Source organism: Aulonocara sp. 'chitande type north' Nkhata Bay, linkage group LG14 (genome assembly GCF_057382095.1).
Source record: "Aulonocara sp. 'chitande type north' Nkhata Bay isolate Kocher_YH1m ecotype deep benthic linkage group LG14, A_spYH_male_GT1.1, whole genome shotgun sequence".
In the NCBI taxonomy this organism is placed as follows: Eukaryota; Metazoa; Chordata; class Actinopteri; order Cichliformes; family Cichlidae; genus Aulonocara; species Aulonocara sp. 'chitande type north' Nkhata Bay.
In genome coordinates this window covers 17,135,413-17,161,119 of record NC_141357.1, presented here as the reverse complement: position 1 = coordinate 17,161,119, position 25,707 = coordinate 17,135,413, and the positions used below count along the sequence as shown (strand labels likewise).

General features: G+C 42.2%; 1 protein-coding gene across 5 annotated transcripts in view; it reads right to left on the bottom strand.

Annotated features, from left to right (window-relative positions):
- The window catches only part of fli1 (Fli-1 proto-oncogene, ETS transcription factor), a 30,327-nt gene extending 4,852 nt beyond the window's left edge, over positions 1 to 25,475 (bottom strand). Inside the window, exons 1-6 of one of the 5 annotated variants that reach the window (XM_086261260.1) lie at positions 25,292 to 25,475; positions 23,506 to 23,592; positions 14,115 to 14,326; positions 13,236 to 13,387; positions 12,170 to 12,373; positions 5,526 to 5,594 (exon numbers count right to left, since the gene is read on the bottom strand). In XM_086261260.1, the coding sequence (XP_086117386.1) occupies positions 5,526 to 5,594; positions 12,170 to 12,373; positions 13,236 to 13,387; positions 14,115 to 14,326; positions 23,506 to 23,544 (676 nt within the window). In that variant the 5' untranslated portion in view covers positions 23,545 to 23,592; positions 25,292 to 25,475. Of the gene's footprint in view, positions 1 to 5,525; positions 5,595 to 12,169; positions 12,374 to 13,235; positions 13,391 to 14,114; positions 14,327 to 18,833; positions 18,911 to 19,000; positions 19,157 to 23,505; positions 23,593 to 25,291 lie in introns of those variants that run through there. The other 4 variants (XM_086261259.1, XM_086261261.1, XM_086261262.1 and 1 more) reach the window with 4 other exon arrangements.
- Between the last annotated feature and the right edge of the window lie 232 nt (positions 25,476 to 25,707).

Here is a 25,707-nt window from a genome sequence, read left to right as displayed (position 1 = left end):
TTAAAATGTTCTTCACAGGATATCTGGACATGGAAATGTGGTTTTGTTTGGCTTGCTGTGGTGGTTAAAATGTAGATGGCACAATCTTTTACAGAGAATACAGTTGGTTAAAGAGCTTGCAACACCCCGACCACAAATGAAAGGGACTGATGCAAATTAACGTACAACAGAGACACACACAAAGACAATACATGTGCATGATATCCACTATCATCCTCTCTTCCCACACATGCGGCTTTCACGAAACCTTGACAAACAGCCAAACTGGCCCGGTTTCCATGGGCTCTACCTGCTGTGTGTGTGTGTCTGTGGTTCCAACTAACCGAGTGTGAAGCTGGACAGCTTCCAGTAACAATCAATCACTCTGACACAAACAGATAAAACAGAGGCTGTGTCGTTCCTCTGGCAGTGAACACCCTTGTATACTCAGAGTGCACCTGGCCAGCACCCTTGATGGTTTGTATTATTATGGAGTAAAACAGTTCAAACAATTGTCAGAACACGAGGGGAAAATATGATGAGGCCAGACGTGCTTTATGCTGAGTAGCGCTCAACGGTGTTATCGTGATCGGCCAACTTTTTCTTTTTTTTGTCGGCAGCGTTGCTCCCAGAGGGCAGCAGATAGAGATGGTGCAATGGCGATGACAAGGGATTTGAAGTAGCAAGCTGCTAGAAGGTCAAGAGGCAATTCTATTTCCCATCAGTGAGGGACGAGTCTTTAGTTGTCTTGTTTGATAAATCAGATGCTGAATTGATACTTTTTAAGACCAGATATGTTTGAAAGGTTATCGTGTGCTGGTTTTTGTAAAGATCTGAGACGATTCCTATGCTGATTAAAGTGAAAACAACTGAACACAATTTCATCTCTCTTCATGCTTGTATAGAGCTGATGACATTAAACTGTGACTTTGTTAACTTTTACTTAGATTTGTCTGACAAGTAATGGGAAATTTACTTCCATTTCATCAGATCCTTGCAAGATATCAGTCATTAAAAACATAAAACTATTAAATTCATTTTAGTGTAATTTCCTGTGTTTTTCTAAGTCTGTAGATTTCAGTTATGGGGAAAAAAATCACACATTATCAATTATTGTAAGTGTGCCTGGCTTTTTTAAAAATGTGTTTTGGGTATAGCATCTTGACCCATATTACCTCATATAGTCCAAGTGGGAAAAAAACCAAACGAAACCAAGAAAGAAAACATCCAGTGACATCAAATTGTGCATCATTCGCTTCACTACACGGACAGACATTTCTACACACTGTGCGGCACTGCCCTCCAGTGGACAAGAATATATTAGCATCGGTGTTTTCCTTATAATAAATAATGATGACACATTCCACATCAAATGATTATTTCATCTGAGCACAACTTAATCTCACTAGAACGAAAAAAACAACGTTTCCCAAGTTTGGCTGGTTCTAGTTATTTTTCTTTTTAAACACATTTTATATTCATGTTGAACCTCTTGTTCTCTTCGCTAAGTTCTATCATATCAACTTTTAACCTTAAACGCTTCAGCAAAGGACTCGTTACAATCTGCAAACAAGAGAGGTTGTCCCTGTCTCTGTGTCCCCTGCAGAGTTAACAACGGCAGATGCATGAAGCGAAACATATATGAGCTTGCAACGAGAAAAGAATTTGGAACACGATCAAATGAATAAAAGAAAAGACAGTATATGAGGAGAGAAAGACAAAAAGAAGGAGAGGGGGGATAAATAACAAGCGGGCTGCTGTGGCTCAACGGGGCTGTCAGGTTCAATCTGGTGTGGGCTGGCAGGATAGCCAAGGAGCAGTGACTGGGGGAGAGTCCTGAGAGACTTGCGTTTCCTGCCTGCTTCGCCTGCAGACAACCTCTCTTTGTTTTACTGGCCCTTTTTTCCCCTCTACTCACCGCCAGTCCCTCCACCACCACCACCACCCCGAAAAAACACGACGGGGTTACCTCCATCTACGTGCAGAAGGGGTTTAGGAGATGGTGGGGGAGAGGCACAGATGAACGAGAGAGATGAGAGTGGAAGTGAGGAAATCGCAGAAAGACGTACTGAGAAGCAGACAAATTACGGTCAGGGTATAAAAGCACAAAAAAGGTACAGAAGAGAAAGAAGTGAAGAAGAAAATCAGGACAGAAAAATGATGAAAAAAAGAGTCAGACAAAACACAACTTTGGAATCTGGAAAGAAAACAATGGCTGCAAACTCAGCTACTGTTAGCTGTGGAAGAAGAAGAGGGGAAGCTGTGTTATTTGGGTGTGTTTTCTGCCTTAAGACACCTTGGCTGGTTGGTAGCATCTGCCACCAAAACAATTTTCTCTGGCCAAAGAAAAATCTCAGCAAATACAATTTTCACCACTACTGTGCATTAAGGTTTAGCTTCATTGATTGAGTGAAAGTGAACATGCAGGAGGAAGAATCACAATGCACGGCGGTTTGGGGGGGCAACCACACAAACGTAGACTCGACTGTGCACACACAGAACCGCCTCACCCCTCACCACCCACCCCCTTCTCCCGCCTTCATTTTTCCAGGCCTCGCTCTGACTGCGACTTGAGCCAGTTTCCACTCTGGTCTCGGGTGTGGTGCACGCTCCTGGGAGACTTCAACTGCAGGACCAGTTAGTCAAAACAAGGCCCAAGTGCTAGACAGAGAGAGAGAGAAAGAGAGAGAGACACAGAGGGAAGAAGAAAGACAGCAAGTAGGCTAGGAGAGAAAGAGCAACTGAGCAACGGGAGCGGGATAGAGAATGAGTGGAGAAAAAGAGAGAGTGGAGCTGTGGACTGTTTTTAACCCAGGGTCCGAGCCAAGGAGAGAAACCCAGACAGGGTAAACTTTTTTAATACCCATAATACAGGTGCTTTAAAAGCCATCTGTGTGAGCAAGGAGCCATAAGAGGAGGAGAATGATGGCAAAGTACAGGAGTTAGACACAGCGAGGAGACAGTGGGTGCACTGGAACAGAAAACCATCAAAGAAAAAAAAAAGGGGGGAACATCTTCGCAACACTCTTAACATTAAACGTTTTCACTTCCAAGTCCGCAGTTTATCTTACATTATATTTAGCACAGAGCAAGGTGAGCATTTGAAAAAACACAAATCTGAGATGGTTTGTGTGCGTAATGAAGCATTTCAAGCTGTTTTTGCCTTTGACTTGGCACCAGAGGAAATGCTTTTCAAAAGGTGAATCATCTTTCCTCAACATGGCAGGGGAGGATATGAATGCTTTTAGAACATTTTGACATTTTATTGCTGTGCTAATAGATCAGAAACCACAAAAGAAAAAAAAAAAACAAAAACAAAAAAATCAATCTGGGGGAAAAAAAGTAGTTTACAAGTAGAAGTGTAGGTGTTTACTTGTAACAACGACATGATGTCTAATTCCCAGCAACGCCCTATAACTCTTACACTCATGAATAATGCAGTCCACGTCCAAAAGATATGCAAAGGCATAGGCATAGTATAATATTTGTATATATATATATATATATATATATATATATCACACTAGTAAGGTATGCAGGAAACCCATACTTACAAGCCGATCAGCAGGCACATAGCAGACGCAGACTTTGAGAAAGCCACACACACACATCGGCGCGCACGAGTCCTTTCATAGCTGCTGCATTCCGTGTTTTATATGCTCTCTTTTATTCATAACATTGCATTTTACACCGCAGAGTCTGGGGCAGATTAAGGGTTGTCTCCTGCTGTATGCTCGTGCTTACTCTACCCCAAAGAGCCTGTATGGTATTTGACTGCTCTCAAAAGGCAATATGAAGTGGAACATCTGGCAGTGCTGATCTGAGCAAACGCTGATAAAGGCTTCTCCTGAAGCAACGCATCTTTTATTGCCGAAGCAGAAACTCTGCACGAAAGTAACACTTGTGCGAGCAAAAATACTGTCGTATTTCCTTTATTTGGAAAAGTTAGCATGTTTTAAATGCTACAAGTGTTCTATTTAAGGCCAGAGTTTTAGGCCACAGTTAGAGGAAGGCAGTGTTACAGGAGCACTTAATAGAAATCACCTCTTGAGAAAGGGAAATGCTGCTGATGGGAGTGACCCTCTATTCCTGCCAGTCCAAATACCTGGAGCTGAGAATCAGGAAGACCAAGGTCGGGGGGTGACCGAGCAGAATCTTATCTGGCCTGCCCAATGGCCTATTAGTATGAAGCTGGGCGAGAACCACTACGTGGCCTGGAATTCCCACCAATGGGGCAGATAGAGCGAGAGGCAGAGAGCATTCTCTGACACTTATCAGACCTAGCATTTCCTCTGCTGCTGCCTTGATAGGGCCTCTCATCCTGTTAGCAAGGCTATCATTGTTATTGCAGTCTTTGCTCTCGACTCTGGTGGTGACACCATATAGCCTATGTGAAGGATGTGTAGTTTTTTCTTTTTTTTTCTAAACAGATACGAAGCTATCGCCTGTCTGAACCGTGTCAGCACACCAGTGTTTGTAGGGTGAAAAAGGTATCGGGAGGAAAAGGACCGTCATCCTGAGCTGCTTGGGGCATTGTTCTCGGCTTAGCACACTAGAGCTGGTCCCTCTGACCGCTCCTCTTCTGCTTTATTAAAAATGTATCGCTAATTCAATTAGTTCATTGTGTCCTTTAAATTTTGGCCAGATTAAGATGTGGAGAACACCAAGCTGCTTGTATGGTAACATTTTTCTTTAAAAAGCCATTTTCACTATTGTTTTTAATCAGACATTGGTTCCTTAACCATTAAATCTCTTAATAAAACCAGCTAACAGTTTATGTTAAAGCCTACGTTTTACATAAAATAGCTGAAAATGGCTACTATCATTTGATTTTCATTAAAAGCTATATATATATTTATATATATCTACATATATTAGTCAAAGGGTCTCAGTGCTGCTGGACACTGTCTTACAATAGCATATTTTATGTGTAGTGTCCCCTTAACCTCTTATCATGATTTCTGCCACTATTTCACTCATCAGAGACTCACACATGTAACCCCTATTTCCCCTCTAGTCTAGTCTAAAGCAGCCAATCAGCCCCTTTCTGTCATGTTTACCAAGCACATTGTTGCTCGGGCACCTGTCTGTGCTGCCCGTCCTTCCAGTAAACAGCTTCAGTCACATAGATTCTTTCCATAATTACTACATTTACAGTCTGTTCATGCTCCCACTGCTATGGAAAGAACTCATCAGCACTCTGCTTTTGTTTTATTGTTAACATGCCTTTATTCTTTGGGTTCAGGTAGTAGTCCCGAATAGCAATAGCAGCCTGACTCAAAACAAAAGGTGTACTTGCCCAGAGCTTCATCAGAAACAATCGGTGGCTGCATTGTGCTTCCTTTTTGTTAAGTAGCGTTTGTTCTCACATGTGTGTGGTTTTCTTCATGCGAAGCCTGAAGGTTTGGGTATTTTATATTTTTGCCATACATGATCACCTTTAGCTTTGGTTGCACCATTCCCACCTTGTTCAGTCTGTATACAGCATTTAAAACAACTCTAAATATGTGGAGAGAAATGCAGAGAAAATTTCTAAACTTCCCTACCCTCTTTGGCAGCCAGCCGTGGTGATGGATCTGTGTGAGATGTTGTATTGTAGGATAATGATGAGCTACCTGCAATGAGACAGAAGAGAGCATGGTGAGATTAATTTTGTTGGATTTTTTAAACAATTAAAGAGTCTTCATTGCTTTATAAAGTGTTTACTTTAGAATAAAGTATCTTGAGGAATACATGCAGAATATATTTCATTTGAACTGAAATTTGCTGCATTTGCTATGAGAGGTTTTTTGTATGAGTGACAAAAAGCTCAAATTTCTAATACTCCCAGCAGGTGGCAGTAGAAGGTCCAGCTCGATACCTATGGCATGCCACTGAAGCCATTTTCATTGGATCACTTCTGTACCTTTTGCTCTTAAATTATTATTTTTTTTAAGAGGAAAGCTAATTAATGACAAAGAACTCTATTCTCGAATAAAGCAAACCCAGCACACAGTCTGTCCTTTGAATAGTGGTGAGGAAGCCCTGTAGTATGTCAACATTTTAACTGGAACCACTGCCCCTGAATAAAGCAAGACAGTGAGTTAAGAGTCCTTGTATGGCTGCCTGTTCATTTCACCTTATGGAGCAGAACTCTGCACTGCATTCCTCCACTTACACAGGCACCCTGGGCGGCACCAAAATGCTCTCTTAATTTTAGCTGCCCCCAGGCATAAATCAGTGAGTGGAAAAACAGACCCAAAAATGCACAGAGAAAACACGAGAGCAGTTACTACATGGAGAGTGTAGACAAGATATAGCACTGAGCCAGCAACAGCAAGTTGCTGAGTAGGGACCGTACCTTTTCTGGTGGGGTGGTGCAGAGAAATCTGAGAAATTAGCTAAAGTACAAATGGAAAAAGAAAAATCCAGAAAGTCTGTGAAAGTTTCGATGCAAGGTCCTCGACTAACGTGCTGTGCTGCTGGTGGTGGGTTGGGGCCTCATAGTGGCAGACTAGGGGTCTGTTTTTTTAAGGGGGGAGAGTGGTGGCTGTGGGGTAATGTGGGGTGCTCCACAAATGTATTCTAACCCTCCAAATGTCCCCACCCCTCCCAGTTCCACCTATACTCCACGGCACCCCCAAGGCTCTGGGTCTAGTTTAGAAGGATGGGGGACTCAGAACAGGGGAGCCATTGTATGAGGAAGGGTCCCTGCATGGCAATCAAACGCAGCTCCCCCATACAAAAATAATTCCACACGCAGAGCGTAAGCTCACAGGGGCAAACGAGCCTCCGAAGCACCGACTTCTGGAATGAGGGAGAGGGTGTAAGAGAACGAGGAACAGAGAGGGGATGGAGGAAGGAGGAAGGGGTTGTTAACCCCTTTCCTACTGTGTGCCACATATGTGGTCTGACCCAGACAGGCAAACAGGCAGCATTGCTAAGAAAACCTCAAACCATCCCACAGAGAAATTTGGGACTGCTGTATGGGAGAGAGTGAGAGCGAGTGGAGGGTTGAGTGAGCGAGTGAGAGCGAGCTAGAGAAACACCACAGCTGACAGTTTTGGTGAAGGGAGCCTTGGCTGGGCTGCCTATTTATTTGGATGGCCTCTTCCTCTCTTCGAAAACAAACACATCCCGGTAATCTGACAGCGCAGTGGGAGGACTGGCCAGTGTTCAAGCTTTGAGACCCTCATTCTCTTGCTCTCCCTTTCCAATCACATCTGCTTCAGACTCTGTAAGATTACATAACACCCGCAAACAGTTTTCTTTTCTCTCCTTCGTATGACTGTTTGGTTTCACGAAAGCGCCGCCTGACGTGCACGTAACATTGATCGATATTTCTAAAGCCTTGTACAGCGCCGTGTAGGACCTCTGGCAAGCCCCCTGTACTGTTTATTCTGTATAGCTATACGATACCATTGCCTCAACATGTGGTCTAAGCTTTGTCAACAAACTCAGGGTCCCCAGTCACCCTGTTTTAGGCACCTTGCCACATAAAGGGGGGCACATAAGTTTAGGCAAACCCATTTAGTTGTACTGGATAACGCTGCTGCTTGGCTTCATATTTCATATGAGGCATTTCTGAGTCTTCCGCTACAAAGTATTGGAATTGTTTTTTTAACTTATGACCCTCCTTTCATGATGGCACTGTTCGCAAGTAACTGAAAGAAAAAGAAAACACTCTTCTCATTAAATTACATTTGTGTTGGGCACAGATTGAAGTTCCTGCCCACACTTCGAGACCGCCTCAAGCTACCAAACCAGTCTGCCAACTGAAGAGTTATACAGGTTCTTTATTAAACCCCTGGTAAAACAGGTAGTATCAAATGCACAAGTATTGTTGTACAGACAAAGGTTTTTTTTTATGTGGAGGCTGTTATGAATTGATAGACTAACAAGTGCCTCTTTTCCATCAACATAGTTCCAGTTCTGGGACCAGTGCTCATGTGGAGCCAGTTCTGCAGTGATGCCCTTTCAGAGCCAAATAGCAAAATGTTAAATGTTTTCCATTAGAAGATCATGGTGGATGCAATCTTTGGGTTGTAGCCACTGAAATCAGGGTGTTCAGCTTTGGGCCGAGCAGCATCAGTCCTTTTTGAGTGAAAATAATTGGGACTAGTACTAGATTAGACTTGTTGGTGGAAAAAAGGTCAAACTATGTGAAGTTGACACCAAGATTACATCCCATCCTGCCAATGATCCAGAGAATGGTTATAAATGTTCCATTATGTATTAACGTGAAAGTGTTTATTGGTTAATGGTCAACACTTTTAGACAGACTCCGCTTGAAGGTATTTATAGTCATAAAAAAGGGCCAAAAATAGCTATAACATATCAATCCAACCCTGTCTCCCTCCACACACCTTCACATATCTGATAGTTTGTTGCGTGAAATGGGCGCAAACATCAAATTATCCATTTAGAAATGTTAGAGAGATCTGGACCCAGTGCTCTCCTATCTGATTGGACAAGTGAGAGGTGAAATGTTCAGAAATGTTTAATCACTATTCTTAGCTTTAACAATATCCTGACCACAGTTTATATGCTGTTCCTAACTGCAATCATGCAGTTACCAGTCCAAGATATGATGGGAAAAATATAAATCACTTAAAACAATTAGCATTAATGTTAAAAACAGGACTATAAAACGAGATATGCAGAACTGGCTGACATCAGTATTCTTAACTGGAAACTTACAATTATTATCTACATCTCGCTTCAATTACAGCTAGGCTCATCTCAGTGTTTACACGAATAGCAACTGCTTATTATCCACTTCCACTTATGCTAATGTGATATAGACATAAATTCCTGCGAAGCTCATAAGTGGCCGAACCCCAGCAGTTGAGTGAGCAGCCGCAGACTGCACTGTAATGGTGGCTAACAGCAGACAGCAAACGGCAAAAGGCGCAGAGCCAGCCTGCTGAGCCCCTCTGCACCAGTGATAATCTGCCAATAGAAAGAACTAATGCAAGGGGAGCTCAATAAAAATGTTTTGAGGGGAGAAAGAGGAGTGAAAGACAGAGAGAGAGAGAGTGTGTGTGTGTGAGAGAGAGAGAGTTCTCCAGAGCTCCTTTTTCCCTACTCAGCCTGCGAGCCCAGATGTTTATGGTCTGTATAAACTATTGAGGGCTCGAGAATGTCCCCCACTCTCGAGCGAGCAGCAGCAGTGCAGAAGCCCAGACTTATCACTCTCTCTCTCTCTCCTCTCTTTCGCTCTCTCTCTCTCTCCTTCTGGACTCCCTCGCTGTAAATCCATCCAGACACACAAGCAACGGCGACAGCTGGGAAACAGAACTGTTGCTATTCTCCAATGGCACTCAATCATGACCATCTCGGACCATTTCCACACTCTTCGCAAAAAAACAAAAAGGAATAGTTCAGCCACCAAATTTTTTTCTTTCTTCTTTTTTTAAATTTCGCACTCCCTTTCTATAACTGCCTTTCTTGCTTACACACACTCCTGTTTTTGTCCTGAAGCAACAACCCAATCTGTCAGTGACATATTTCTTAACTCCTACTATTATGTTCCTTCACATGCTTCTTTGGATTGTTCTGTCTCCCCAGTCCCTCTGCTCGTTTTTGAATTCTCCCCCCTCTTCCTCCCTTCTCTCTCCGCCTCGCATCTCTATGTGTCAGAAGATACAGTCTCTCCTTGTCTGAGGTTTGCTGCTCTGCTCCGTTTCCAGCACATGTGGTATCAAACCGACCTACATGGGTGCGATAAAGCAAACAGTCAGCAGTCCCCTCCCTGACAGACTAATTTGAACAAATTCTCAAATTGCGCCCCAAATTGAAAGCACATTGGGGTGTGGGCGGCCATCACTTATGAAAATCTGGATAAGTGACCAACAACGAGGCCAAAATAATGCACGGGCAACTACCCTTGTTACTGTAAGCAGCTGGGAAGCCAGACAGATGTTCAGGTTGTGCCAGCGGTTGCGCCAGTATGGATGTCTGAGCGGTATTTCTGTGTGTGTGACGTGGCAGGAATGTTTTGTTATGGTATGGCTGTAGGGTGTGGAAGTGCGTCTCCCGCCCTTCACCAAGTGTACATACAGGGTCTAATGACTCTGAGGAATGTTAATCAGAGGTTCAATAAACAGAACCAATCACACATATGGTGCACACAGATGTGTACGAAATGATTGCAGTATCCCTCTGGACCATCTATTTTTTATTTTTTATTTTTTTTTTGGGTGTAGGATGGGGGGTGATAATGAAAAGATTCAGTGAATCAGATCACATGACCTGTAATCACTAATACTTCCAGGGCTTGCTTGAGCCTTTCCCCTTTTCTCTTTGTTTCTCTGCCTCCTGGAAACTAGTCCCAGCTCCAGCTCTTGTGAGTGAAAACAGAGGTCTATTTTCTGGACAGGGTTACTCCTAGTCTCTGATTGTGTTTGTTTGTGCTGTGGGGGGAGACGAGAGAAAGCCTTTCATTTCTAAATTATCACCCCGTGAGGGTCGTCATAAAGCCTTGACCCCTTTCCTTTGCTCACAAACTGTTTTCACGCTTGAGCTCCGGACAGTATCAAGAGAATCAGGATGCCATCTGATGTTTTCATACGTGGCACGTGGCAGGAGATGGTCTCACAACTGGAAATACTCTTTTTGATTTAGGCAGCACTAGCTGTAAAATCTGTGCAAGTCCCACATAAGATGAAAAACTGTGCAATAGGACATGGTAGGCGCTTTGCAACAGAAAGCTGGTAGGCTAAAGTGTGTTCAGTGCCTGATCTGCTTTGGATATTTGTATCACATTTGTAATAGACAGAAATTTTTGTATGTGTAATGCAGGTACAGTATCAGCACTTCACCCCGCTTGCATCGTCCGCGAGCTGCCCTAAAACGGGTTACTCAGCTCAGGAAAGGGAGCGTCCATTTCGCTGATTGTTAGGAATTAATACAAAGCAATTTCAGCTGGCAAGTGGAGAGGATTCCCAAGACATCTTTTCTGTCTCCAAAGCACACACAAGAAAGAAAGAAAGAAAGAAAGAAAAATGGGGCAAAATCGTGATGCAGCACGCCTAAGCCGTGGCTAAGTCCCACAGCCATTGGCCATAATGAAAACTGCTCTGCGAAGTGTGCCCAGTGGCGGTCAGACAGATCCACCCGCTGCACCGCTGCACAATGAGGCTGTTATACTCATGACAAGCATCTCTCTCTGCCCAGACGCAGTGCATAGAGAAAACTGTTGACACCCACAAAATACAGTTCCCATTACATCACATTGAGGCCCATCGCAATTTTTTGAGAGTAATGTTAAATTTAGTCAAGCCATCAGTCACTCCACCCAGTGTGCTGCCGTGATATTCTGCAGCCACGGCGCAAGCAGCTCTAACTATTCTACAGTATCCAAACTTTTTAAAGATGGGGACAGACCGTTCCCTACACGTGCATCAATCGCGCCACTCGTTTGCTAATTTTTATAGCACACGGCTGATATTTAGCATTCGAACTCGACACCACGCTGCATGTATTCAAACCAGAGCCTCACCAGATGTTACACTTTATATTAAAATGTCATTTGCATACCGCATCAGAAAATTGGCTTCGCTTCCTCACAGAAACATATGAAGCGGGGATTACGGCGAGATATTCTTCAAAGGTAAGGGGCTCAAATTTAGCTGCCACCATTGCAAATTGCAGATCAACTTTCTTTTCTTTGCTCTGGACATACAAGCCTAGCGTGATTCCTGAGGCAATGCACCTGGGCTTCATCTTTCTGTGGGCCATGCGGTATAAAAGTGTAGTGGGGGAGGTTGATGATGGTTATCTGGAGAGGGGAAAAGAAACCCTTTGGGTTTCTATGCTGTGCTTTAGACGTGTTAGCTATCGTAGAGAAATTAGTAATTTCATTGTTTATTTAGTAATGCAAGCATAGTGCGAATGAAAAAAGGTGACATTCCTTTTTTTCTTTCATGCTGAGCAAACGAGGTCATTTTCATTCACACTTTGAATCGAAAAGAAGAAGAAAAAAAACTAAATGACTTTCACCCTTTGGCAAACGTGGATGGTGATGCAGGTTTAGGCACAAACAAGGAAAGTAATGAAAACGAAGTGCAGCATGGCATTGCTGACTTTTCACTGTGTTTAATACTTTCCGATTTATTTTTTATCTTCTGTTTTCAACTGTTAAACACTTTTTGTTGCACTCCTATATTTGTTCCAGAGACCCGTCAAGTAATTACCAAAGTTTACTTACTTTCCCTGAGATAATTGAGATGAGAGAGAAGCACTTCTGCGTTGTACATGGTGGTGAGCCGTAGAAAGTCATCTTTGCTCATCTTGCAGAGCTCTTTGCCGTCCGTGTTTTGAAACATTGCCGTATCAATCTCTAACAAGCCATACTCCTTGATGGCCCACTCTAGCCACTGGCGCACATGGTCCTGGGACCACAGTGATGGGTCTGCAGGACGACAGAAGGGAAGGAGACTGGTTTTACTGACTGTTACGGGCAGACTTCAGGAAAGACATATCTCTAAGTTAAAGGGAGGAGGAGTAATAAACAAACTGAAGGCAGTTTCTATTTTCTTTGTATTATTGCAGGCTCTTTACCTCACAATATAAAGTGCCTTCAGGCAACTGTTGCTGTGATTTAGCTTCATATAATAATGCTGAGGTGAACAGACTTCAGTTTGTGTGGTTTAGACAGAATACTAAATATTGCTTTTACTTTATTAAGTAAAATGAAAACAGAGCAGATTCCTAGTTCAGTCACCTATCATAGAATAGTATTCGTTTTTGAATCTCATCATTAAATTTACTGAACTTTGTGATACCAAAGAAAACTCAGTATTTGCAAATGTTACTTGACCCATGCCTGATACACAGCACAGCCAATTTGGAAACCAAACCCCAAACTTGCCACTTTGTGGTTAAGGAGTGGCATCCAAGTGAGCTCCTATTAGGTTAATAGATGAGTGGCCTTTGGCATCAGCTAAACACTAAAAAATGAATAATTTACCAAGTCTGCATTCAGTTTTAATTAAATAATCTGGATTTCTCGTTTTTTGGCACACTGTTTGCCATTCTGAAATGTACTGAAACGCCTTTTGTTTGGACTTTGAGTGAAAGACAAATTTCTTAAACTAAGTGTTCAAACAAAGGGTATAGTAAAAAAAATAAATATCTACTTAGGTTCATTAGATTGTGCCTCAGCATTAGTGACATCATACCAGAACAGGCAAGTGACTGCCATCTAACAATAGTAATCAATTTTGTTCTTATGTCCTGATTAATTTTTCCTAACTATACACATCTGTTCTTACCTGCAGGTACAATGACTCTCCGTTCATTGGTGGTCATGTTGGGGGGAGGGGCATTCTTCTCATCCATGTAGTTTCCATAGTTCATCTGAGATGTATCATTACCCCCCACCAGCTTATTACATTTACCCACACTGCAGTCCACTGGAGACTCCCTGCTGCACAAACATGCATGCACACACACACACATGCACACCAAGTAAGTTGTAAAAATATTATCAGCAGATAAACTGGGTGTTGTTGAATTTCCTTTCCAGCCATTGACTTTGGCACGAGATATTCTGAGCCAAGCATATCAAAGATTAGATGTGAAACGTGAAGGTTAGCTGTGGTAAAGAAACGACCCGCTGAATGACAAATGACAACAGCAGCAGAAGTGTCATACAAATGGGTGACAAATTAGAAGCAAAACCTGAAAATCTGCAATGAGTGTGGATCTGTTTGATCCACATAGCAGCATAATGTGCCATGGTTTGGGTCCACATGTACCATTAGAGGGAAGGGGCACTGAAAATAAATACAGCGTTTATCTGAGAGATCATGTTTATCCTACGCCGAAACATTTCTATTATGAAGGGAGGGGTCTCTTCTACGATGACAATAGCCCTGGCCATCTGGAGCAAGGAGTTACTGGATGGTTTGAGGAAATGCACTCACCACATCTCAACACAGTTAAAAAACACCTAACAGTGAATGGTACTGCATCTTACCAGGAGAGCTTGAGAGACTTGGAGAATGAAAGCCAAAGCCACGCCTAACTGAAACTCATTGTGTCAATTTTGCTTTTTAATTCATCACCCACTTGCATGTCTGATAAAAGTGCATAAAAACTCATCTCTACTAAACAATGCATGCCACAGGGTGTGGCTGTCATGTCATTACCTGGATCCGTTCATGTGCTCATATTCTCTTTTGACGTTGACCCTCACTGGCTGGTTGATCCACTCCTGTTGTGGGGGTAAGGGGTTGATTTTGTGGGTCTGGCCGTAGTCCTGTGTGCCAGATGCAGTCATATCTGTTTTGGGTAGAGGGGCAGCAGCAGCGTAGGGAGGCTCAAATAAGGACTGGTCTTCACTCACCACTGATAGCGCCTCCTGGAGGTGAAAATAACAAATCCTTGGTATTTCTTTCAAAATTCTTTAATGCTTGTGAGCTGTAGAGGTGTTATAGTAGGGTTTATTCTTTATAGCATCCCAATTTTGCACAACACTAAATATCTTTCTCTTCTGGCTTCACATGCATCAAAGCGAATGCTTGACACGAACAAATACAACTCAAATTTCTTAGTTGACACTATCCAGAAACTTGTGATGTCAAATTTCGAATCTCTAGTGTATTTTTTGTTTACAGTAATTATGTGCAGTTATGGGTCATATCGCTGTCTGGCATCCTCGGCGGTTTGTGTTTACAGGAGTAGTGGCTGTAGCTTCCTGTTGATGTTACGAGGACTTCAATCATGCCCACAGTGGAGTAGGGGAGATGCAGATAGGATGCCACAGGGCCTTCTGGTGTAGTAACATCAATAATGACAATAATATTAATCAAAACACACGGCCAGCAGCGGTCACCTAGTGGCTCCCATATAAAACGACAAAAATAAAAAATAAAAAGGTCTTCTAACTAACAGTTAACAGCATCCTAATCTAATAATCCTTATTCCTGGGCTGTAATTATTTTTTTCTTATCGCCATCTTTGTAATTTCACTGCACCCTGAAATTCCCCCTGTCAGGCCCTGGTGTGGCTACCCTGTCTGGTGCTGGGCTTCTCCCCACAGCAGAAGACTCAACAGAAGCATTTGGGTCACGGCTCCAGTGACCCCCCCTCTACTTTGACTCAGCTGGAGCAATGTAAGTTTATTAAAGAAAACAAACTCTGAAACGCTATGCGGCTTCAACATGCTCCTCATGTAATGTCTTGGAAGTAAAGACTGGATTATGGAGTTTGCTGGTCACATTTTAACATGAAGATGTCACCGGTTTGTGTCTGACAGGGAGCAGAGAAAGACAACGTCACCAAGTCAGATCTGTGCTCAGAATGTGTATACATGTTAACAGGAATAGAATGAGTTTTATATTAGTTTTTCCATTTATCTTTGTGGACAAGAATAAAACAAACAAATACAATGAAAGAAAAACAAAACAATAAAACTACAGTTTAAAGTGAAATCATTACAGCCATATGCCTCTGAGGATCGGGCCTAGATCTGATGCGCATCTGGATCTGATAGGATGTGATGGCACAGCTTAGACTGAGACGTGTCTAATCCCCAAGGACTGAATTATTTCATTCCAACATGCCAGATATCTGCCTCGGGGGGAAAAAATGCTACTTGATATTCATTGATCAATATTTCCAACATGCAGCCGTTGCATTCTCAAAAATGTTGCTTTTATGAAAGTGAAATCCTCAAGATCTCACATAACTTCACTTCTATTCACTTCTAAGGCATTTCATGTGAGTGGAAAGTTTTCACTTGCCCTCATTTCAGTGCACTTTCTTTTTGTAGGACACATTTCTCTTGGTGCAATGGCATAACTAACTAATATATAAAATGCATGTATGCACATGCATTAACCTCCTAAGACCCGAACTCTTTCATGGCATGCATTTTTAATTTCTCTTTGCTATTTGGACGATTGGGACCTGATAAAGAATCACCAGATTTTTTTTGTATACCTGATTTTTGTTTCTAAGAAAATTGAGAGCCACATATGAAGACATTCGTTTTGAATTTTGATAAAACAGAGGCAGTAAAATGTCCTCGTGAGTGGATATCAGAATGTAGGATTTTGGTCTAGACAACCCAAAATGTGATGTCCACATATGTGGACGCCAGGTTCTAGGAGGTTAAATACAACAATGAAAAAAAGAGAAAAAAGGTGAGAAGACTCTCTCATCAGCTACAGTTTGAGAGCTTAATAAGGGACCTAATGTCCCAACCTTCTCTAGAACTTCAGTAATAACAATCGGGGTGTCTGTTGTATTGGTGCTTTTCTTATTACTGCAGTGAAAAATGATATGTTACATAAAACTTATCCAATGATCAGAAGAGATGTTTGATAGTGTCTGATACTCACTGCAGTGGAAAAAAATGTTAACATTTGTATGTGCCATTTAGCACCATCTGTTGCCTCTGTGTTGGTTGTGTTTACAGAACTGGATGCAAAACATAGATAAAAAACGATTTACGGTGCATGGTTGTGGCAAATAAACCGGAGCTTTACGGGCTTTTCGCAAACTGGAATATATAGTTTTGTGTTTAACGCTGTGATGATTTGGATTAGCAAGCCTCAATGATGGTGTTCCTTTAAACGTTGAGGAAACGTCAGGTCTACGGGCTATGGCAACTGTAGACCAAACTAGGGATTTTGTAATATACGACTCTTCAGGTTAATGGGTGGATTAAAAAAAAAAAGAAGAAGAAGAAGAAGAAAAAAAAGAAAAGCTGACCCTCTTAACCGTCTGCCAGAATTAGACTTTCCAGCGATTTTCATCAGTGGATCTGTCATAGTCTGAACACTGGCAGCAAGACACATTATCTGAGCAGAGCACAGCAGCTAGTTTGTGGATGATAAAGTGTAAGAGAGTGAGGGAATGTCTCATTGCAGCCTGATAAAGGGTTTGTTAACTACTATGACTGTTGCACGTTATATTTACAATGACATATCAGGCTGCACAATTGGAGCAATGATTGGCAAGTGGTGTGTGCCCATCAGGATTGGAGTACTCTTTATTTTTATTCGTTTTGTTTTGTTTTAGATAGGGGTACAGCACTCTCGCAGAAGAAGCTGAAAGGATGAGAGAACAGAGCCAATTAGGAACACACACATACTACCAGTGAGAGCTACAGGCAGCCGATTACACACTCTTTGTCTGCCTAAAATCGTCCTAAGATAAGTTGAAAATGTGTTAAGCACCAAAGAGGAACTTCTCCTGAAAAATTATAATCACACACACACAAATCTCCAGAAACTTCCTGAAATTTAAAGATTTTTTTTAATTAATCCTTTAAAGTCAATTCCCCAAAGCATGCTTTCTGCTTTTTTCACTATAGCTCTCCGCAGTAACCAGACAAAGGGGAAAAACATCAAATAAATCATAGCTCAGTTGTGGATCAGCCCGCACCATTATGACCATTGTGTGAGTGTGACACCTGCTGGGAGCAACCTCTGTTCTGTTTACATCAGCCAAGTCTATCTCCGCAAATGCGTCACTACGTGTCTGGGAGCTGGCTGGATACTGCGTGGAATAACTCCACATCCAGACTACACGTGTATCTGTTTGGCGTTCACACACAGCCATCTACCAGGAGCCACCCACGGAGAGGGAGGGGGGGCATTCCTGTCTTTTGTTTAAGGAGGAAGAGGAAACCTGTCAGGAAAAGATTGTGTAGAACAGGAAGCTCTCATGGCTAGAGAGTCCTTCCTTTCTTTAGCGAGCATGAATGCAAGTAGCAGCCAGTCGTTTACACCAAAAGGATTCAATTATGATTGCATTAATTGTAATGCAGCTTCTTACTTTGTTAGACAACCCAGGCTGATATAGTCATGTCCTCTTGCAGCCGTGGGGGGTAATTTACTTCAAGTGCGCTACAAAACAATCACAGCGCTGTGGGCGATGAGCGATTTAAGGCTATATGTAGACTGACATTTTTTTTTTGTCTGGCCAACGTTTACACTCTTCCAAAACTCACACCACACCCAGCCGCCACAAACTAGCTACTTTAAATTTCCGAAAGAAAAATAAATCGCATTAGGTTTTCTTGCAACAATAAGAGTGAATACAGATGCTTCATTCTTCCCAGCTCACACTTGTTAACTAAACGCGTTGCAGGGTGAACTTAATAGGGACTTTGCCATTCAACATCTGGTGGCTTCAGCCATAATGCATCTGGAATTTGACTGATGGGGGGGCCGGTAGCCAGTGTTAATGTAGACCAGCGCTCAACCAGCAGCAGCACCATTTCAAAATAGTTGTGTAACTGCACGAGGAGCAAGCCAAGGTATCGTTGTGAAGGTTTGCGGTTTAAAGTGTCGCAAACCGTGCAGTTACTGTGTGAAGTAACCGTATGACAGGCTTCCTTACACTTTCACAAATCTCCCTGTCCGGCAGCGGAGGGGATAACAGAAACAACAACCAACAGAAATACAGGGAGGAATGTGATTCTTCTTCTTTTGTGGTAAATTCTAAGCCGTCAGAGTTTTTAACCTAGACGAGATCTTCGTACCGAGCTGGGCGATGTGCCACACCACTGTTGCGCAGCTCGACACATCTATCCAGCGGTACATCCAGTCATGGCTATTGCTCAGCCCCCGCTGTCCAGACAAAACCAAATCGCTGAACACAAGTATTACTTATGACTACAGGAAAGTACAGTCTACATGGGTTTGTATGAAACAATTCATCGCTCCTTTGTGCCTTTCCAGACGCGCGTAATTATGCGCTCGGTCCCCCAAATCCAAAGGGTGATCTCTGATTTAGCCTCGAATCCACACCACAGCAGTGCCCTCGCAACCAGTCAGATAATATATATTTAAATATATGTATATACAAAAAGCGAGAAGGATACTTTCAAAGAAAGAAGAAGGAAATCGGGTTACCCGCTTTCAGACCGACAGAAAAAAGCCGCTCATCTTTGCCTGACTGGAGATCCCAGCTCACAGACGACACAGAGGAGTATTTCAAACCATTGCTTAAAAAAAAGGAGGCGCAACTTCGAAAAAAAGCAGTCTCCCACAAACTCATACACCCCGTTCTCCACCCTTACCTTAATAGTTCCGTCCATTTTGCGCAATTTTCAGCGGACCCGGACGATACCCCAAACATGACACGCTCCTGAATTAATTCCAGTCCCCGGTATGTGGCGGAGAGAAAGAGACACTTTTACCGGATTGCGTTTTTTCTTTCCTCTAAATTTGGGAAGTGAAGTCACCACTGTTGAGAAGGTTGAGAAGGAAGCTGTGTGTCACCAAAAGCCCTGCCTTCAAAAAAGCAGGATACTGTCCCAGAGAGATAAGCAGGGAAAACAATTGAGTGTTCGCTCCGCTGTTATGTTTTTCTGGTCGGAAATATTTACAGGATGGCTGCCTGCGTTGTGCACAGCCATTGCTGTGTAGCCTGCAGTAAAATTGTGTTGTGTGTTTTGCTTTCCCAGTAATGCCACAGATGGTGTGGAATGGTTTACTATTTCTCCGGCTTATGAATTATTCCTGCTCATATTTGACTGAGATTTTGTGGAAAGAGGTTTTACTGTCGCCGGACAATCTAAGTTATGCGATTGCATGTTTTAGAGCGCTTTTGGTTAACGCCTACACTTCAGACTTACATCTGGCCACTACCTCCGATTCTCTATAAATCAGCCTATTCTCTCTTTAAAAAAAATAAAAAATAAAATAATGTTTATTATATACATAGTTAAAGTGATACATTAAATAAACATTGTATTTGAACCTAGACAGATGTTGGACACATCTGACTAGGTTCGATGTAGCTCTAAATCAAATAAGGAGAGCAACCTGAACACCTCTGAGAGGAATTGTTGTAAACTCTTTTTTTTTTCTATGAAGCCTTTTGTGGATTTCTTTTTTCCCTGAGACACCATTAATAAAATCCAAGCATTTAGCTCCAACCGCACTATAATCTAAGGGTCTGGGCTACACGTGTGCGTCTGCTGTTCAGCACAGGGCTAAAAGGATGAAGCTCAGAATGCATCAACATAAGCCCACTAAAAAGGATTATTATTATTATTCGATATATTTACGTTTTTGTCAATTTAATCATAGCTTTTTAAACTTCAAACTTTCTGTTTTACTCCATGTTTGCTTAAGTCTAAAAAAGAAACCCCAGATCCCCACCCCCACATATATTTCCTCTTCTTTTACCCCACGAAATTCCTCCTCATCAATTTAGACCCAATTTCAGGCACATGCTAGACGAGTAACCAGGTCTGAATATGACCAGACTAATAACACTACATTTGGTAATTCTGAAAGACGGGACACATTTACATCCAACAAAACGGGTAACTAACTTTAGAAGCCTTTAAAATGTTCACCTTAACCAAGGTTCCGCAATTGCAGGAGTCTGAGTACAAAATAAAATAAAATGAGAGACTTTCTTTGCTAAACTGAATGCACCTGGTTACAGTGTAATTAAGATAATAATGATTATGAATATTCTTGTGATTTTGAGGGGTGGTTTCGCTTTGAGGATCGGCCTCAGTGTGCACAAAAAAGAAGCTGGGAGCTGCTGCCAGCGAAGACTGGCAGCAGGGCCGGCCTGTCTGCTCTCGGCTTGGGGGTCTGGTGAAGCTGTGGGCCCCCACCCTTGGGACCACCACATCTGGATCCTGCTAAGGGTCAAGGCTTCTCCTGCCTGAGGCCAGTTCAGACTCGTGTAATTAAGGGAGACACCTTGTTTAACTCTTCAGTGACTGGCTTGGGTTGTTTTTTGTTATTCTTATACATTCCAAAGTCTAAGGTTTTCAATTTTTTGTTGTTGGGAGACTGGTGATAAAGGGGGGAAATTAAAGAAGTACTTAAGCTGCGACCTTGAGCAAGTGACTTACTATAAGGTTTTATGATCAGCAATAAAGAAACAGATCTCTTCAAACACTCCATCCCACCAGTGTGTGATGTGCATCTTTGGATTTATGTCACTTTCCATTAATAAAAATACACTCATCCCGCTGTGGTGCCAAAATCAGTTTAGGTAACATAAATAAACGAAATATCTTTGGAAACAGAGCTGCAAATTTCCAGGACATTATCAAATGATGCAACCCCCCCCCCCCCCCCCCTCCTGCTTAAAGAAAAGAAAATATGTGATTTTGGAAGTTAACATGTCCTTCTGATTCAAGGCCATAACCTACCTGCCACTCTGATTTATCAAGAAGACTGGGGGGTTGGTGGTGGCAGAATCTACATAGATCATAATGAATACTGTGGTAACAAACATTTTGGAAGGCCAATAAACAAATGCAAGTTGGTTTACACAGCGAACCACAGAACATCTGGCTTGACGCTGGAACTAGACAGCCAGACATTTCTTCTTACACCACGAGCCAGTAGCTCCTCTGTCTCTCCGCTGGGGCAACGAGCCAGAGGTGGGCGGACACTATGGTGAGTTTATGTTCTGCAGCTTTTCAATTGTTAGGCCCATCCTTTTTCTTTAGCTTATAGAAGGATCTGCTGAGATTTGTCTTATGTAAATCTGATTTACAGTTAGTTAATGAGTTCAATTGAGTAATATGGTTATGGGGCGAAGACAAACAGTCTGTGAAAGGAGTGATAAATATATATCACTCCATTATATATATATATATATATATATATATATATATATATATATATATATATATATATATATATATATATATATATATATATATATATAATGGAGTGATATATATATAAGATTATTCTTTAACAATTTTTAAACACGAGTTCGCTACTCTTTGCCCAATGGTGTGCACCTTTGGCTATTCTTGAAGTGGGAAATACGTAAAGCGGGCCACTGAGTGTTGTGAGAAACACAACTGTTCTCAGAGTGTTATTTCAGCGAAGAAATAGTCCCGGTCCATGCGAGTCTGTTGGGGTTGCTGCTTATTAGAATGCAGACTTGTATTCAGATCATTCCTTCTCTGGGGCTAAAAGACAGCTCGAGTCAAAATACTGAGGGCAAAAAGTGGAGTCTGCAGCACATATAAGCACGAACTGTCTGGCCCCTCGCTCTAGGCCATAATTAATTTGAGATTTATTTTTATTGGAGAGTTCCAGTCTCGCCTGGCCTTAACCAAACAAAACCAAATGCTTGGCCGTGGATCCGCTTGAATGGGGAATATTTCTTTTTAAATTTTCTATTGAGGCGTGCCACATTCAGACCAACATCTCTTTGAGTGCGAGTGAGCCAGTGAGTGCTGGACTTGCACGCAAAAAAAAGAAAAAAAAGAAAAAAAAGGCACAGGCTAACCCTCAACCCAAACAGGAGAATAGTAACTGTCATTCAACAAAGACTGGGATTAAAGCAAACGTAAGCAACCCGGGCTGCAAACTATAAGAGGCGAGCAAAATTGAAAGTTAACTCCCGATATCAACTTTTCTCCCTCACTGATCTCCTCTGTCTCACTCCCTCTTCTATATATATATATAAAAAAAATTTAATTTTAATTTTTTTTCTGAGGGAGCAGAAAGACTCTTTTAAATGCGTATTTTCTCCTTAAACATTCCCTGCTATTTAACTCTTTCACAACAAATCCGGAATTGTTCTGAGCCCCGAAACGCAGGATCTCTCAGCAGTGGCACAAACGCCGTTCCTGGATGAAAGGAGCCCTTATTCAAAAGGGAACGGGTCTTCAAAACATTAACAAGAAGCCCGTGGGAAAAAAATACCTTGATTATGAAGATATTACAGCAATTTTGCTCCTGCACAATGACTTATTTTAATGAGGCGCAATCCAGGCAATCAGACCCGTGCAGATTATTTTGATGGATTTGGGAGTGAACGTCACGCAGCCACCCAAGTTTACTTACACTTGTTGACATCTTCTAGTCTTACACACACACACACACACACACACACGCACACACACACACACACACACACACACACACACACACACACACACACACACACACACACGTAGCAATAAAGAGAAACACTTAATGGTTTCAGCCACAGACATGCGGCTGTAGCAGTTGCAGGTAGTCACGCCGAGCCATGTGTGACGTGATGCAGGTTTATGTGAAAACCAGATGTGCGCTGTTTGCTTTATTTACATTTTTAGGACCAAGAGAAAGAGAGACTCAGAGAGAGAGGGAGAGAGAAGTTCGTGACGTCAGACATGTTTATGACCCGTAATAGCAGCATTTTTGGAGTAAAGAGGGAAAAAAAGTTGAGTCGAGTTTGGTAAATCACACAGACCACAGATCCACACTTCAGCACTGACTTGACAGTGTAAACATGTAGGCTTTTTCCACGCGAAGAAAAATAAAATGCCCCCCGGTAGGTACTCAGGCTACAGGTGTCAGACTTAGAAAATAATACAAAAAATAAGTAGCATTTAAAAATTTCAACAGGCGCATAAAATCAGCATAAAAAAAGCCCATTTTGGCAACAGGCGGGGGTAGAAACACTGGTTTTAAATACAAATAAAGACAGTGGTTTGCTAAAGGTTTTAACATTCAGTATCATTTCACTGTGCGCAGTCTTCAATGAAAGGACCCCAAATTGTCCCTCAAACATTACCTGATCCAAGAGACGGTGGTGTCTTACCTTGACGTAAGACGACGTGTCAGGGACAGTTTGAAACATGTCTACTTGACAGAGACAGGCCCAAGGGTGCTCAGTGTCCAATGGGCCCTGAGAAAAAGGAAAAGAAGACAAACAATTATCGAGATTTCTTTCACCATTATTTATTGATTTTATTATTTCATTTAAACGTTATTTACACTTGCTGAACTGCAAACATCCACAGAGTACCGCGTGTTTTCACGTGTTTTGAGAAGTCCGGCGTAGTGCACACATGGGTTACCACTTCCACCAAAATAAAGAGAAAGTCAAATTTGCTTAATGGCCCCCGTGCACGTCAGACTCCACGCATAATGGCTGGATTCATTCATAAAGCTCTCATTTTTTTTTCACCAGTGGTCAGCGGTATTAGATACGGGTACCTTTTAATTACCGCTGTCCATAGCTGACATTCAGAAACACCATTAGACGGAAATTACACCACTGACCTACTGCTAACATGGATGAATTACTTCATGTCGCCCAATAGGAGTTGGGCAGAAAAAAGAAAAAAGAAAAAGGAGGGCCCCATCCCAACCCCCATCACGTTTTCCCCCTAAAGCTTACCACATATTGAAACACTTTTCGCTTTAATAAGTGCAGCTTACAAAGTCTAGGGTGAAAGGGCACTTAGAGGACGGTGTTTTTTAGTCCATTCCCTCCCTCTGCAATTATTAGGAAGGCAACGGCACACGGCACCAGAAATGGCTCTTGTGCTACGTGATAAAGCAAATAAATGTATATGGACTTGCAGGACGCACCATTAAAGCTTAACATATTTTAACAAGGCGTACGGGACATCGTCGTCCTGTTCAGCAGCTATGCTGCGATGTGTCATGATTAGAAGCATGCAGTCGTGGCCATATTTTGATAATCGATTTTTTTCCCCCTGCTGTACACATTTTTATTTTTGATGCTGACTCCAGACCACGAGCCTTTGGCATCTTGTAGAAAACACCTGTCAAAAAATCCAAGAAAAAAAAAAACATGTTTATACCAGAGAGTCACAGCAACACAAGCTCTCTCTATGTGCAGCGCAATTTCGAGTCTCTTTTTCGTGCCTCGTGATAAATTGACCAAGGAAGAGTGCATTATACATGAACGTGGCACGGTTTTAAATCCCTTTATTTTGAAGTTTGTTTTTTTTCTTTCGATTCCTTCGGGCAAAAGCAGAGCTCGCCTCATAAAGTTCCCCAAATGCATCCAATTTCTACGCGGTAAAAAGACCATAGGATACAGCATCTGCAGCCAATTAGGCAGAGGAGGACTGGTGAATAACGGCGTGAACCTTCCTCCGAGACAGCCCCGTGGGCCGGGACCCCTCTAGTGTTACATTTTAAGCATCTTACCTTGCTGTTATCCATCACAAACGAGAGCCAACTGATTTTCGGCTAATACGCATTCCATTTTGTTTGTCTTACCTTCCCCAAAGTTAGACTGTGAAGAAGTGGCTTGACAAAAGATTATCAGGTTATTGCTTTTCGATATAATTCGACCCTTAAGTGGGAAAAATAAAAGTCTGATGCAACGATACACGAAGATTAGCGCAACTATTAAGATGTAGCTGCTGCAGTTTCATTTCACTTTTGGAGTCATTCCGAAACGTCCACTCTCGCTCGAGGTGCAAACTCTACATCCGTTTACGACGTGACTGGGCATCAATAAAAGCAATAAAACAAGCAGAAGTGATTTATTATCCTCCCGCATTCTCACCCACGCTGTGCACAGTTTACACGACTCCGTATTTTGAGGATTATTTTTCCTCACTCACCTGTCGTTGTTGTGCCAGACGCTTGATCTCTCTTTCTTGCTTTCCTTTTTCCGATTGCAGCTAATCACTCCCCCAATTTTAAATAATTAGTCCCGTCCAGGCAAAACCGTTTTCCGAATGATGATGACAGTGAGTTATTTTGAAAGGGGCAAAAAGGAGCGCCGGCTGTATGAATGGAAATGTTAGAGAGATTGAAAAGCCGCGACCAATGAGCAGAGAGAGAAAAACCTCCCCTCGCCCGGCGGTGTGAGGCCACTGAACCATGAAATAAGGGAGAAGCAGAGAGAGGGAAAGAGCGTCATAAAGGTGATTTATAAAGCCTGTTGTTGAAAGAAAGTGTCGATATATTTTTTAAGTGCAAAAAAAAAAGATATTTTGAGCAGCTTTATTATTTATTACAACGAGCAGGCAAATAT